This window comes from Euprymna scolopes, chromosome 10, assembly GCF_053919585.1.
Source record: "Euprymna scolopes isolate OS-2025 chromosome 10, ASM5391958v1, whole genome shotgun sequence".
NCBI classification, from domain to species: Eukaryota; Metazoa; Mollusca; class Cephalopoda; order Sepiida; family Sepiolidae; genus Euprymna; species Euprymna scolopes.
The window spans coordinates 46,634,245-46,651,159 of NC_136491.1; the positions used below are offsets into that span (position 1 = coordinate 46,634,245).

Genomic DNA, 16,915 nt, shown 5'->3' on the forward strand with positions numbered 1-16,915 from the left:
TCATAAAATATTTTCTCAATGTCCTTGGGTCATAGGTTGTCTCGATAAAACAGAGGATCTCTTCCCTCCTTACTTTTTCATTTAATGGAGAAGTCATTATTTCGTGACATCATCCACTGTGCATGCTGATCCCCGGCTTTTAATGAATGACGTCATCTTCTGGTGACAACGTCATTTATGATATCCTTTTGTGAGGTCACAATCTCTTATGACACTATCCAGTGTTCAAGGCGGCAAATAAACAAACAAGATCTACAGAGATAAGATTGCATATTCAGCTAAGAAAACTCATTTTTATATAAAAGCTCGTCATTAATATTCTACATCTGATCTGCTGAGGTGTTACATCTGTGAAACATTCAACCTAAAGAATGTTGTTATGATGTGACTTAAATTTGTTAAGTCTGCCAACTGATTCTTCTTGCACCCAAATTCTTCAGGTGTAAGACAGGAAAGGTCCGTAACAACACAACATAATAATTAAAAGCGAAACTGGTATACTAAACCATGGGTTGTGTCAGTCAGAAAGAATCACTCGACAAAAATCCTCATGCTATTCATCAGAGTAAGTAAATAAAATACTTCTTAATTATTTTTTCATTTTCTTTTACTTTTTTCTTTCTTTTTTTTTTTTTTTGACAATCCATTTTCTGGGATTATCAAAAGTAATCTCGCTTAGTATAAACAACAAAATAGATCGGACAAATCAATATTTGATTCTGACTAGCGATTTCCTTTTTTTTTTTTTATCCTTATAGCATGTTCTTGACACTGAAAAATCTTATTCACTTTAGTTTTTTTTTTTTTGAAAATTATTCCTGCAATGAAGATTAATATCTTGTTTTGATTTAAATTTTTTTTAACTAAATTACATTGCTAAATCATATAATTTATTCCTGAATTCGCACATCAATACGATAATTATGTGTATAAAATTCTGTAAAACTGTAACATAGAACTGATTGCTGATCAAAACTATTAATCTTCGCACAATGGCTTTAGAGTTGAAGGTCTACTCCTTACTACAAGTTAATACTTCTATCCTATCATGGCTGATACAATGAGAACAATTTACCCCTGTGGATCAAATAAAGAATACAATTTGAAATTCCGTTCAGATTTCTGAGTTTGACATAAAGATTTCCAAGTCACAAAAAGATATATTTGAAGAAGGCCGGAGGTTACATCAGCTGAAACCTTGTGAAAATAAAAAACCAAGATGAGAATAGTTGTTTTAATAATCCTAATAAAATCAATTATAGGGATAATATCAATCCTCATTGCAAAAATTCCTAAATCAGATATGTTTAGTAAAGTGTTTGTTATTGTTGTTATGTAACTAAGAAACCATAAACAAAGGAGTTTGAGAGATAGTTTTTCATTCACAGTGACGCATTGAATTTTCTTCTTCAAAAAGTATCAATAAAGCATCCTCTTTTTTCTCTTTTTAAAATCATACAAATAAATTTTGAGAAATTTCTGTTTGTACCAATTAGAGATATGTTCTCGCCAATTAGTTTGATGGTGATTTTGTTGCTGACAGGCTGAAGTATGGGCCAGTTCAGCCCAGGCTTTTTGAAAATGAGTCTGTTTACCACTAATCACTTTAGGTGCCCCTATCAGAAAATGCCAACGAACTGCTCAGGCAATTTTTGTAGACCAGCGTATGCTAATCCTAATGCACTGACTTCATGTTTGTGTTTAGCCTCGTGAAGAGATAAATAAAATAAGTCAATTTTTAGCAGAGAAGGTTTAGTTTTCTTTGTAAGTTGTTATTTATTAGCCTCTCCAGAAGGGCAAAGTTAGACACTAAATCGGTTTTTAATGTGGGGAAAAATTCAACTCTTTAAAAAGGGACACTAGTTTGAAATTAAAATTGCTAAAGTCCAGAAGATTTCCAAATTCGAAAAGATACACCTGAAGATGGCTGAAAAGAGGGACGAAACGTTAAAAGAACAACCATAATGAAAGCAGTAGTCCCAATAATCCAAATTACCAACCCTAATCTCAAAGACTCCAAAACATGATATTGTGCAAATTATTTTTAAAACAATTCAGACACAAAATATTTATACCAGATTATCAAGTTTGTATTGTTTGGATTATTCGAACTACTGGTATCATCTTGAGTGTTATCCTCACAATATTCTGGCCATTATAACCTTTTACCTTCTTCAGTTGTACTGTTTCAAACTCAGAAATCTTTCTATCGAACTCGTGAATCTGTATAGAATTTCGAAAGGAAACCCATAATTCAATCCACAGGTGGAGCATACTCTCGTTCACTGAGTGTGGGCGATACTAAGAATACAACTGTGAATTACTTCTACTCAGTCATGGCTGATTAAAGAATAGGATGCTACATGGATTAAATAAAGAGTTTTGTTCGAAATTTCATGCAGATTTTTGAGTTTCACAGAAAGATTTCCAAGTTCACTAAGATACACCCGAAGAAGGTTGAAGTTACATTGGACGAAACGTTATGAGAATAACACTTAAGATTAGAACAGTAGTCTGAATAATCCAAATAATTTAAATTATCAATCCTCATCTCAAAAATTTAGAAACAGATCATCAGATTCGAAAAGAATATACAGACAACTTTTAGGGGTTATTTATTGTATCTTGAGACTGAATGTGACCAACACCATCTAAAATTAATCACAGAACCAACTTTGAGAGAGCCTGCCTTCCTGAGATGATAGAAAAGGAGCTTAAAATCAACTTTTTTGGTTGTTGCTTTTTTCCTCGAGATTCTTTCTCTTCTTAATATTGAAACGATATGTCATGGTTTTCCTCTTCATCTTCATCCTTTTTGTCCCCCCTCTCTCTCTCTACCTACCCATCTTCCTTATCCTGCCTCTCTCTTCTGAAACTCTCCTCTTCTACTCCTTCTTGTTATTGTTGCTCTTCTTCTTCTTCTTCTTCTTCTTCTTCTTCTTCTTCTTCTTCTTTTACCCTCTGTTCCTCTTTTTGCCATCTACTGAAGCTTTCTGTTCTAGTTTCCCTCTTTCTCTCTCGTTTTCTCTCCCCCTTCTTCTTCCTCTCTTTCTTATTCTTCTTCACTCTCTTCCTTTCCATATTCTTCTTTCTCTACTGAAAGTATCTGTTTGGTTTCCCCTCCCTCTTTCTTTTTCTCTTCTTTTACATTTTTCCTAGCCTCCTTACTCTCTCCCTCTTCCTCCCCCTCTTCCTCCCCCTTTTCCTCTATCTATTCTAGTTTCCGTATCCCTCTGTCCTCCCTATCCCTCTTCCTCTATGCACACATCTCTTCAGCTTTTTTTTTTTCAAGAATGTTCTACAACATTGTTGAAATATAAATTCTTCCTTTTCTTTTAAGTTCTTCGAAACTAAATGATGTAAAATAGAGCCATCCACTTTATCTTGAACGTAGCCTTCACTTCAGCTTTTACTATAAAAGCCCTTGCTAATTGATATTGAAGAGGAGCGTAACCTGACACTGCTTACCCACCATCAGACTTTGGGCTTCAATCCACCACCTGGTGGCTTTTTTATTTTTATTTAATTCTTTCTTCCTAAACAACCAGTGGCGTAACCAGTTTAGAGCATCAGAATTCGTCAAAGGTTGGTTGGTAGGTGTTACGGCACATCAACCCTTTTTACGTGACAACTGCAGTGGTATGCAAACGGTTTGTAGATTAGCTTGTTTTGTAGAGATATATTTGTAAATAAACCAGCTGAATATCCGTTCCAAAACATCTAAAATTAATATTCAAGCAGAAGCACGTTGCACTGCTTATATGCTTCACTTATCAAGATATAATAATGCTAAATCTTATGTCTGGAATCCTTATTCCAATTTTCATCCGTCTGAACATACTGGCTTACGGCCTAACATGTACCAAACATTGATGTTTTTTTTTTCTTTTCCTGTTCATGTTTTCATGTTCTACAAAGTCAAAAACAAAGAAAACAATGTTCCTCTACAAAACGACAGAATCAAACATCACGAACAAATATTTAAAGATGTAAACAATTTGAAGCATAAAAACTTTTTTTCAAAAAATTACTGCATTCGGCATTAAATAAACAGAAAAGGGTTGATATGCCATAAAACGAAACAACCAAACCAAACCAATTTTCTATCAAAATCATTATAAGATTTTGAATATATTTTTTTTTATTTAAGAATTAAGATATAGGACCGTAATAATAAATTGAAACTGAGAAACTCTTGCTTTATTGGTGCCTAATGTTCATAGATCAAATTTAATCGAAATCTGAAATAATTGAATTTTCAACCGAGAGGCTGTGTTCATATTATGCCATCTAAAAGCCTTTTTAAATACTCAAAAGAAATTGAAATTTGGAGAATAGTAATAAATTGATGTCTAATATCCATAGCGGAATCGCTTCTGATTCCGACAAATGCTAAAATGCAAATGGCCCACATTAGCTACCCTCTTTCTTTCTTTGGTTCATTTTGATAGCTCTCTTCATCACTTTCAAAAGCTAGCAAGTTTTAACATAAAGGTGTAAATTCAAAGTATTTTCAACCAATGAGAATATTTCGAAGCCTGAATTATCTCCCCTTTAGTTACATGTCTGAACACCCCTTGGTGAAAGCGTATGTAAATGTATTGAGAAAGGTAGGTAATTCTACATCCGATTTTTGTGAAATTTTACCAATTTGTATGTAGTGTGGTGTGGCTTTGGCAGACGTCATCTTGAAACGATGACAGTATCTTAGGGTATAGCCAAGAACTACACCGACATTTAATATGAATTGAGGATAAAGTAATTTTAGATAAAGGATTTAGTGAAAGAAGAAAATAGACTGAACTTATGCTGCATGGAACAAAGTTACAATTTCGGGTAATTATATATAAAGTGACGCCAGACAACGTAGAGTAATAAAAAAAATTGTATAAGCGATAAAAATAGTTTTATAACTTTTTTATAGATATTATTAAATGAGGAATGTTTTAGAATTGAAATCAATATATATTTCTTTTTTACAAAGGGGGGGGGGATACCATTTATCAAGGCCCAGAGGCTATTCGAAGATATGTGTGTAGGGTAGTCATTGGGACAATAGCGTAGTAATCGTTAGTTATGGAAATTTGGTATAATTATATTATTTAAGAGGACCGTTCAACAAGAACTTGTTTACATTGGACTTGAAGACCTCAATATTGTAGTCAGCTGGAAAGCAGACCAGCGGAACAGAGTTTTACAGGTTGGTTGTTCTAGGAAAGAAGCTTTGTTCATGGAAGCTACGTTAAAGTTTAGGAACCTAAAGTTGATAGAGAGTGGGGAAAATACATATTAATAAGGAAAAAAGACGTTTTTAATATTTTTTCATCAAAAACAGAAAATGGTAGCGTCAGGCATACAAAAACTTAGATTGGAAACTATGAGTACTGAAACGAAGTAAAGTCTTGTGTGAACCTATAAAAATAATTTATTTACAAAATTTCCTTTCATTCCAGTTTAACTTAGAGTAATATACCTGGTTGTTGAGACTCAATTTAATAAACGTTCAAATCCATTCTTGTAACATGTTTACACATTTCAACTATGTTTTTCTTCCGATTACATGCATAGATAGATTTTTACTCAGAATGGTTCCTTATTTACTAATATTTAAAAAAAGCAACAACATAAAACCAAGTTATAGCATTATGTTGTACTAGCGGGACCTGTGGAAATTTCACAGTGGACTCTTTCATATATAACATATTGATGTTGTCATTCTGTGGATGTTCCAATTAAATGGAGATGCCCTGATATTATTGTAGCCCTTTTGTTAAAACTACAAAAGTATTTATTTAAGATAGTAGAGACGCCCAACGTAGCCCAGTTGTAAAATACGCTGAAATAAGATATTTTAATTCATGCAGATTTCATATATATTATTATAGAGTCAATTTTCTTATATATTAAAGTCGTGATTTAAAATTAAAAAAAAAATATCCATATGACTTGAGTGCATCAGCTTGTATTGAAACAGAAACCGAAACTTATGAAGAACAAAAAAATATTTGTATGTATATATATATAACTTGACTTCCTTTAGCTATGATCGAAACCGAAACCAAGACTTATGAAGAATTCTTGGTAAAATTATTTTTTACAACAAATGGAAGGTCATAATAACTAAACGACAGACAAAAGAAAAAAAGGAAGTGTAACACACAAAATAACACACATGCTATCATATAAATATATAGATAACATTGATTTATATGACTGCTCAATTTCGTATCTATGCAAAAACAAAGCAAATGCATTGTTTTCTTTATTGTTGGTTACTGCAATAGTGTCAGGTTCGCTAAGTGGGTCATATAAACCGCATGCCATATTCATGACTCCCAAAACAGATCCTTTACAATGAGCTAGTCAAAGGTAAAAAAAAAGAACCATAGGATGACAGTGGAAATGGTTCAGTGACAGTTTGATGATATCCCTCAAATAGTTTGTTTCTATTCCAACTCGTGCGAAAGGCTAGTTCAAAACAGATGTTCCTGACATGCTGCAAGCCACAAAGGGGCCATGATTGCTGAATCTGCACGTGTTGAAGAAACATACTATTCAAAAAGAAAGAGTAGTCAGCACCTCTGCTACAGAATCATCCTACAAATGTCTTACATGTGGGAGATACTTCAGGACTTGGATTTGACTGATGATTCACCTGCAAAACAACTACATGATCATTATCATCTTCACAAGCGATGGCTGAACATCTCTTTTTAGTATTATTTGGATTCATCGGACTACTCTTCTCATCTTGAGTGTGATTTTCACAACGTTTTAGTCGATGTAACCTCCGACCTTCTTCAGGTGTATCTTCAGGTGAATTACCTCTATCCATTCATGGCTGACGGAACAAGAGCATGCTACCCCTGTTAAGTAAATAAAGAGTTCCATTCTAAATTTCATCCAAATTCTCGAGTTTGCAAAAACATTCCCGAGTTTGACAAAATATACCTGAAGAAAGTTGGAGGTTACATCAACCGAAACGTTGTGAAAATCACATTCAAGATGAGACCAGTAGTCCGATGAATCCAAATAATACGAATAAACAATCCTCATCTCAAAAATTTAAAAACGTCATCTTTTATTATTACTAAATACAAAGAGAAAGAGAAAAAACAGAGATATAGTGACAGAAGAAAAAAGCAAGGGATCACACAACATATATTGAGAGAGGTTCAAAGTGATAGTATAGCACAATCACGTTGACACACCAGTTCTCGCCAGATCACCGAAGTTAAGCAACGTTGAGCCTGGCCAGTACCAGATGGGTGACCATTTGGGAAGGCTAGGCACTGTATGTACCTTCTGGGAAGGTTGGGCAATGGGCCCAGCACCCTCAACCCGAAAAAAGAACCCCTTGCTACAAAAACATCTACAGAAAGTTGTAGATGGCCTATGCCCCTCCAGGGGCTCAAGGCTATCGATGGATGGTCAAAGTGATAGATAAAAAGTTGAGATAATTCGCTTGGTGAGTTAATTGCAAATTACGACTAACTAGAACAGTTAAAGGGGAAGGTTTTTCTTTAAACATAATTTAATCCCAGAACTTAGTATATATTTAGTACGATTAAAGTATATAGGAAAGAAAAACGATAATGGTTAATAGCATTAACAGTTGAATTATGAATTGAACTATGACCACAATAATAGGTAGTTATCTTCCAATCACCATGCATATGTTTACTAAACATGTCGGGAAAGAGTCCAGAAAATCAGAGAGCATGAAGAAGAATAACAACCTTTTAGACTGGCCTGGTAACCTTTTCTTCCATAATAAATGATTTATGTTGATATTTGCTAAACTTTGCTTTGTCGAGTTCACAGTAAAACTAATTAACATTTCAATTTGTATCATGTACAGACACGTAACAAAATCTATGTTAATGTATATATGTATATACATGTTTGTGTACGTGTGTATGCAAGAGTATAAAAAGGCTGTAGTAATGTAGAATACCGATGATAATTGACGTGGCGTGACGTATAAACAAAAACAACCGAACGAACAAAAGTCTTGTTGATTTTATAAATCTTTACATATCTATTTATTATAAATCAGTAAATATGGACTTACTGTTTAATATAACCGAGATAGTAAATTATATATATATATATATATATATATATATATATATATATATATATATATATATATATATATACTGAACCACATGCCACACAGCATGGGACATGATCAATTTACTGACAAAAACATTTGATGAATAAATAATTTCATGAAATGAACCTATCAACTGGCCACTTCGTTCGTGCGATTCAACCCCATTAGATTATTTTGTTTAGGAATATGTAAAGTACCATGTCTACCCTGATAAATCAGACACAATAGACTACTTGGAAAACAACATTCAACGCTTATTGTCAAAATACAAGCTAATTTAATGAATAGATATATGCCTGAAAGTGTATTTAAATTATAAATGACAACAATAAATTTTTGGAATAAACAAAATATTTGTATAATAAAAAATATTTTTCTGTGATGCATTTTAATTTTAAGTTTAAAGGGGGAGTGGAATCGTATAAGTAATTCCGAAAGCGTATCTCCATTTTCGATGTGTTTTTATTTATTTTCTCATCTTTATGATATTATTTTATTTTCTACTTCCCTTTCATTCTGTACCCCATTTCTTCTGCTCACTATGTCTCTACTCTTTGCCCTTATCTCCTATGTTTCATTTTCTTTTCCTTAATTTCCCTATCTATAATTTATACGTTTTCCTCGTATAAAATACTCCTGGTACTTAATCCCCCTTCTCCTTCGCCTTTGGAATTACTTGTATGCTCCCATTCCCCTCCCCTTTCATTACTTCTCTAGAACTTTCCCATTTCTAACCTTAAATTTATTTAAAATCGGTGTTGTTTTCCTTACCCTTATTCTTGTATAATGCTGATTTTTTTTCTCTTCTTCTAATGAGAAGCATTTGCTTTGAAATGCAATGGCCTGAAGAGAGTTCTCCCCTTATTCTTCCTTCACTCATTGTAATCACCCCTACTCTCATTGACATGATAATGTAATAAAGTTCTAATCTAACTTTAATTATTATCTCCCTATCTTTTCTTATAATTGCTTCTCTTAATCGGGTAGAGCTTCATCTATCCAGATAGGTTAGCCCTTTATTTCTAAAAAAAAAACAATTTTTTCAATTTACTTTTTATATATATATCTAAAAAATTCAGAACCATAACCATTACCTGTGTGTATGTATGTGTGCATATATATGTGTGTGTGTGTGTGTGTGTTTGTATGTGCATATATATATGTGTGTGTGTGTCTGTATGCACACACACACACACACACACACATACACACATACACACACACACACACACACACACACACACAGATAGTGGTTATGTTTCTGAATTTTTGAGACTATTTTTCTAATCTTGAGTGTTATTCTCACAAATTTTCAGCCAATGTAATTTCCAACCTTCTTCAAGTGTATCTTGCTAAACTCAGGAATATTTCTATTGAACTCAGGAATCTGCTTGAAATTTCGAACCTCAAGGATCCATGGCATAATGGATAAAGTCTTAAGTAAAGATTCAATTCTATGTGACACTCTATGTAGGTTGAAAGTTCAATCTTCAGTGTGGGCAATACTAAGAATACACTTGTGAATAACTTAAAATTTTCTACCCGAGAGCATGTTACCCTCGTGGATTAAATAAAGACTTCCATTCAAAATTCTGTGCAGATTCTCGATGTTACAAGAAAGGAGCCTTTTTCTTGTAAGTAAGAAAAACATTAGATAAGTAAAAATGTGATTAGGATAGACCGAGATTCGAACCTTGTAAGCAAATTTCAGAAATAGATTCAGAAATGGAATTTAGCATTGTTCAGTTCACATAAAATAGTTTAGATGTGTTGTAGTAAAAGTAATTTTGATTGTTAAATTCTTTTTATGAAAACTGAATTAAAATGAGGTAATCTAGAAAATAATGAACAATAGCAAATTAAAAACATATTGAAAAATAAGTTAGGTCGAAAAATAGGTTAGTAAGAATTCTTTGTCTGCAGAAATGGGTTGGGAACATGTGTGAACCACGCATGTTCAGGCCACGTGGGTCGATCACGTTTTTGGATACACATATGACGTCATGGCAGAAATGAATCCTCGATATAGGAGCTAGAGTTGAAGATGAGTTAAACAGAGAGAGAGACAGAGTCCAGAGTCGAGTCCGGATCGAATCAGAGAAGGGTCCCCCTTTAAAAGCAAAAGGCAAAGTTTTAAACATGTAGAAACAACTTTGAATTCCTGGATGTGATCATCATTTTGACTGGTCAAATGGAAAAAAAGAACATCTCATATTTTTGTAACTGCTGTCCCCATGTCGTCTTTCTACAACAAAGGTAATGTGAAATCATCTTTAGATGAGTAGACACACCTTCCTATGAGCAGACAGGGGAAAGGAACTAGTAGGCAAGTGAAGGTGCAGGCCTCTACTGAGCAGTAGGTCTAATAGTCTGGAGAGGAGGGACTCGACGATCTTCAGGTTACCAATTCCTTCCAGCTCCTAAGAATGCGCTGCTGGTTACACTCTGGAACAATAGAAAGGGGTGTGAGTAATTAATATGAGGGGTACAAGTACAATACTATCTAATCTTATATGAACTTTGTTCTCACTCATCTTCATAATGAACTTTGTGTATAACTCATCTAAGTAATGTGTCCCCCTCTCCATCTAAGAAATGTGCCCCCCTCTCCATCTAAGTAATGACTGTCCCATCCGGTGTTAAAGAACTGATCGATCTCTCTCCACTCTAATATATGTTAAAAGAAGGAACATCCACAGAACTGTAAAAGGTATAAATGTCTTCTCTCTTTTCCAGACCCTCTGTAATATCTGTATAAATGTATTTTCCCCTCATCAATATGAATGTCACCATCAGTATCTCTCTCTAATATGTTCTCCTATGCAACACTGAGACCAACATTAAGATTCAAGTTTAGTAAGATACACCTGAAGAAGCCCAGAGGTAACATCGGCTGAAACGTTGTAAAAATAACACTGAAGATGAAAACAGCAGTTCAAATAACCCAAATAATAGGTGGTGGTGTCTGATCAACACTGCTGGGGAGCCATTAGATAAAATACTGTATTATTTTTAAAACCCCAAAGCAGTTTTCAGGGTAAAAAACTGTTGATGCCTACAAAAATATTAAAACTAGCCTAAATTTTTGGAAGTTAACTAATAATGATTATAAGAGATCGATTGACTTACAAGCAAAGGAATTTTCCAACAAAAAACTTTGGACTAAATGTTTTTGCTTTTTCATCTAGTTTTAAAAATTGTAAAAAACTTCCAAGACTGATATATATATATATATATATATATATATATATATATATATATATATAGAGAGAGAGAGAGAGAGAGAGAGAGATAGAGAATGTAATAGACACGGTCTAAATGAGCAAATTCTCAGTAAAATATATTTAAAGATGCTGTGCTCAGTTATGATAAGCTCAATAGGTGTAATTACTAGGGCTATGACAACAGCATATTCTTTTCGTTGTTTTTACTCTCAAGTATATATCCGACACAGTTAGACACAATTAATCAACCGAGAACCACATCACTCTACATAAAAACGTATAAGGTATCAATGGATATATACCTGAGAATCACAACAAGGAAACGAATATGCTGTTGTCATAGCCCTAGTAATTACCTAGAGCTATATAAATAGAAAAGGCTGAGGGATTAATAATTGTGAAGTTATCAATCAAGTTTTCATAGGAGAAAACATAACAAAATCATATTTATATGTACGATCGTTTTGGAAACGATATCCTTTTATTCATTTGATATTTACAAATAAAACCATCGAGAAATAAGTAAAATATTTTTGGATACCATCTCATCATCAGCTTAAATTGAGGGAGAGGGGAAAATCAAACCACCCAAAATCTATATTAAGATCAGTAGTTCCTAATGTTTCACTAAGAATCTCAAGATTATCTTTCAACAAATCTATATTCAATAAAAATACAAACTACTATAATGATGCCCTTGAAAATTCAGGATTTAAAATGCAAATAAAGTAGCAAACAAAAATGTTAATGATATAAATTTAATAAAAAACTACAGCAGTCATAAACCAAACAAAAACGTAATAACACATAACATGGCCATATCAGCTCACAAAAATTTATGAAAACTAAACAAACCACCATACGAAACCAAACGAAACCATCGGAGTCATAAACACTAATAAATCTCAACAATCTACCAAAAAACGTAAAAATAAACCCACCCCCATTACTCTAAGAACATTAAAACAAATATAGCTAAAGAATTTTTCAGATTATTACAAAAAAAACTTCACTCCTCCCTTCATAAATACAGCAAAATATTTAATAAAAACACTGTCAAAATTTCAACAATGCCAAATTTAAACCAACAAATAATTAGCAATAACAACAGAAAAATTAAGAAAATACAAAACATAAATAACAAACCTACGATTAGCTGTAATCGAAATAGCAATTATCCCCAGACTCAATCCATGGCCAATAACACCCTCACAAATTTTCCCAATAATATAACTCAACAATACATCTTGCAAAACAATATGACAACAAGTTAAACTTAAAACAATTATTATAATTCTATAAAATCGAAAGCACTGTACATTGGATCAACATCAGGGCCAATTAAGCATAGAATCTCTACACACAAACACTCTTTATTATTAAAGATCATTGAAAAACCAAACAACTCCTGCAAAATACATATGGTACTCAAAAGATATGAAAATTCCCTTCAATATAAAATGAGAAACACTAAGATCTATGAGAACATATAAACCTGACGATAAATTTTAAATTTTCTCTGTAGATTTGAATCTGGCCATATTAAAATTCAACGACACCCAATCAATTTATATTATTTTAATTAGAATTCATTATTGAGATGAGTATTATTTATATTAATTTATTTATTACGAACTATTATTCTCATTTTTATTAGTTGTTTCACGACGTTTCGACCAACTATTCCTCTGGCTTTCGTCGTCGATGGATAGGAATTTCGAATCTCCTAACTGCATTCTCAGCAATCACTGCCATCTGTAGTTGTGTCGTCTCCCCAAATTTTGGTCAAGTAAGCATCTGGCCGACTTTGGGTAGGATTGAAACCGCTATCTCCAGACAATGTTCATCTGGAACCATAGAGATTCAACGTCTCTATCAACTGCGCCACGGGCCCTGAAGGGCGATCAAGGTTGGATTTTTTTATCTTATAAATCCATGTTTATTTATTATCTGATCTTCCATGGTCGGGTCCGTACCGAATGGTATATATATTATTTTAATTGGAGTTCATTATTGAGATGAGTATTATTTATATTAATTTAAATGAGGAATAGTTGGTCGAAACGTCGTGAAACAACAGCTAATAAAGATGAGAATAATAGTCCGCAATAAATAAATTAATCGAATCAACTTGTTTAAACCTAAAAGAAGAAATATTAACCAGATGCATACAATTTTGAACCACCCTAATAAAATAACAAACAAACATTAAAAATAAATTTAAAAAACATCAGTAATTAAAATTGATAGTAATAGACAATAATCATAAATTTAACTAGAAATCACAAGATTTGATCCTTAAACAATCAAGTAACAAATGTCTCTTTTTCATTATAATTTCAAATGACTTACCTTAGAATTAAAATAAACCGACATAAGCACCTATTTAAAGGTAATGACTTCCTCTTTACTTACACAGCAATTAGATTTTTTTAAATGCTTACAAATATACACGATCTCTTTTAGATTTTAAAAAATATCCTTATCAAAGAGGTTTATGCAGCAAGAGGCCTCCTTACAGTTTAAAAAAAACAAAAAAGAATATGGAAACATTTTCTTATAAAGGTACTTATTTTATAAACTATTTATAAACTTTTTTGTGAATGTAATTCCTTATTTTTGTTTAAATCTTATATCATATCAAAAATTCTAAAAAAAAACAACAGCTTTTCATATTTATAGTTAATTTCTCCCTCATAAAAATCCTATCGAAGTATGAAATCAAAAATGTAATTACTATTTTTCCTACTTTTACGATTCAGCCAATTAAAAATCATCACACAATAGTTTCATTGTATCGCATAGACATATATCTAATATTAATCATATTAAAAAGAATTAAATTCCACATAAATTTTTTTAGTCTAGGTTCACAAACTATATTTATTTCAATAAGCTGGTGAAAATTTGGTGTCTTCTCCCCCGCCATTTATGCTGATGAGGAGACAATATCAAGAAATATTTTACTTATTTCTCGATGGTTTTATTTGTAAATATCGAATAAATAAAAGGATATCGTTTCCGAAACGATCGTATATATGAATATGATTTTGTTATGTTTTCTCCTATTAAAACTTGATTGATAATTTCATAATTATTAATCACTCACCCTTTATATATATATATATATATATATATATATATATATATATATATATATATATATACAAGTTATTATTATTATTATTATTATTATTATTATTATTATTATACAAGTTCTCTCTGATTCTCTCGCCTCTGATCTTAAGTATGTGGTGCAATGGAGAAAGTGGTGGTTGGTTAATTTTAATGCATCTAAAACCAAGCTTCTATCTTTACATCATCAACGTTCTGATCCCCGTCTGGCATCAATTGAAATGAATGGCTCTTGTCTTGGGTAGGCTCCATGTTTTGACAAGCTTCTGGGTCTGACCGTTATTCCTGATCTTAAATGGAACACGTGCATCAATCCGATGCAAAGGTTGCTGGAAAAATGGTGGGATCATTCTACTACTCCAGTAGATATCTCACTTCTGATGCAATTCTCTACTTATATAAGAGCCAAGTATGTCCAAGGATGGAGTACTGTTGCCACATCTGAGTAGGAGCTGCTAGAAGAACCTTATCCTGTCTTGACAGAGTTCAAAATAGACTTTGTAGTATGCTCTTTTCTCTTCCCTGCAACCTCTTTAACACAGAAGAGACGTTGGGAGGTTGTCTCTGCTTTATCGTTATTTTCATGGCAAGTGCTCCTCTGAGTTCTAATCTATGGTCCTTTCCTTGCCTGACTTTAACAAAAAACGCTCATCTTGCTGAAACCACTATTAATAATTTCCCACCACTCTTTATATGTGCCTAAACCTAAACGTAGATTCCATGAGTAAAGCTTCTTTCATAGAAATACACACCCGTGGAACTCTCTTTCGTTTTCCTGCTTTTCAACTAACTACAATATGGTTGCCTTTAAGCCCAATATAAACAAGTTCTTAATGAGCCGTCCCGTTAAGTCATCCAATTTACCAAATTTCCACATCTAACGGTTACTATGATATTGTTCCATTGACTACCGTAAACTCATTAACCTTTATCCTCGAGTGGCCTCCAGGTCTTGATAAGTGGTGACTCCTTTGTATGTTTTGTCTTAATAAGTGTAGCAAGATAAGACTAGATACTACTGGTCGCTGGGTTAAAAAATTGGACTAAAGTCACCATTGACTTACATCCAACGTCTTTGCCCTTTCGTTCACCCAAAATAAGACACTGAGCTACTGAAACTTAAGGGGTATCCTAAGTGTGGAGTTGTGCAATCTTTTTTGGATCCCATTTAAGAGGAAGAGGGTAGTGGTTGGTGCACCAGCCTAAATGAATAGGTGTATGGTGGCTTTATATGTATGAATGGTGTATAGGTGGTGCATGTATAGGTGAATGGTGGCTTTGTAGAGATATACTTGCAGGTGTGAGAATTTTTCTAGCTCAATCAAGGGAGCCTACCTTTTTTGCAGAAGCTTTGGTAATGTCTTCTATGTATTTGTTCCAATTTATGTTATCTGTAAATGTTAGGCTGAGTAGTTTAAATAATGATCTCTCGAGTAGAGTACTATTTGTCATGACAATCGATGCTTGATAAGTTTTTTATAATTGTAAAGGGAAAGAATCTTTGTCTTAGTAGCATTGAATGTTACTATCAATTTGTGGTCTAATTTCAGTCCAGGTCATTTTCTAAAGATTCTGCTATTGCAATGCATGTGTTCGTTTTTGTTCCATATGTTGAGAATAGAGTGTAGTGTCGTCAGAAAATATATCTATCTCAGACATAAGTGCATCTAGAAGGTCGTTTATAAAAATCCGAAATAATAATGGTCCAAGGATCAGCTCCTGGTACACATCTGCATTAATGTTATACAAGGGTCCAACAATATTTTTCGAACACGTTAGTATTTGACTTTCCGAGTACTATAGAGTGGCGAAATTCCTTCAATAGAATAGCATAAACATATAAAAACAATGCCTGTAATAAAAATGGAAAATCGATTAGGTAAGGAAAAATATTCAATTTTCATCATTTTTTACAAAACACACGTGACATTATTTTTCGGACATCGTTGAAAAACTGTTAATAGTCTGTAATATCACTTTTCTTCTCAATAACTTTTATCAATCTCTCTTCATAATGATCAAACATATGCACAATAACACCTCTACATGTTTCTATTAGTTGTTTTTTGGCATCTAGTATTTGTTCCCATAGTTGAGCCCCTTTCATTAGTTCAAGTCTATCATAGACAAGTTGCGCAAGCATTTCCCAAACATTTTCCATTAAATTTAGATCCGGGCTTTTTGCAGGTCATTCCAAAGTAGTCATATTCACTTTAGCCATCTATTCTTTCATGAGTTTTGACATATGGATGCTGCAATTGTCTTGCTGTAGAACGAAATCATTCCCCATCTCTCTTCTTATCCTTGATAGGGCTTTCTCGTTCAGCAATTGTTTGTAGCTTTTGCTGTTCTATCGTCCTTTCAGCCACTCCAACCATATATTTCCATTAGCAAAGATCATACCCCAAACCACAACTCCTTCTCTTCCTCCCATTTG

At 33.1% G+C, this 16,915-nt stretch overlaps 1 protein-coding gene across 3 annotated transcripts in view; it reads left to right on the top strand.

Annotated features, from left to right (window-relative positions):
- The window catches only part of LOC145285982 (adenylate kinase isoenzyme 5-like), a 138,933-nt gene that overhangs the window by 47,837 nt on the left and 74,181 nt on the right, over window positions 1–16,915 (top strand). For 2 of the 3 annotated variants that reach the window (XR_013869087.1, XM_080134571.1), the window contains exon 1: window positions 493–565. The exons of the other annotated variant lie outside the window; for it this stretch is intronic. Coding sequence is in view for 1 of the 2 variants with exons in the window: in XM_080134571.1 (XP_079990697.1) it covers window positions 508–565 (58 nt within the window). In the remaining variant the exon portion in view is untranslated. Of the gene's footprint in view, window positions 1–492; window positions 566–16,915 lie in introns of those variants that run through there. 3 annotated transcript variants of the gene reach the window in all.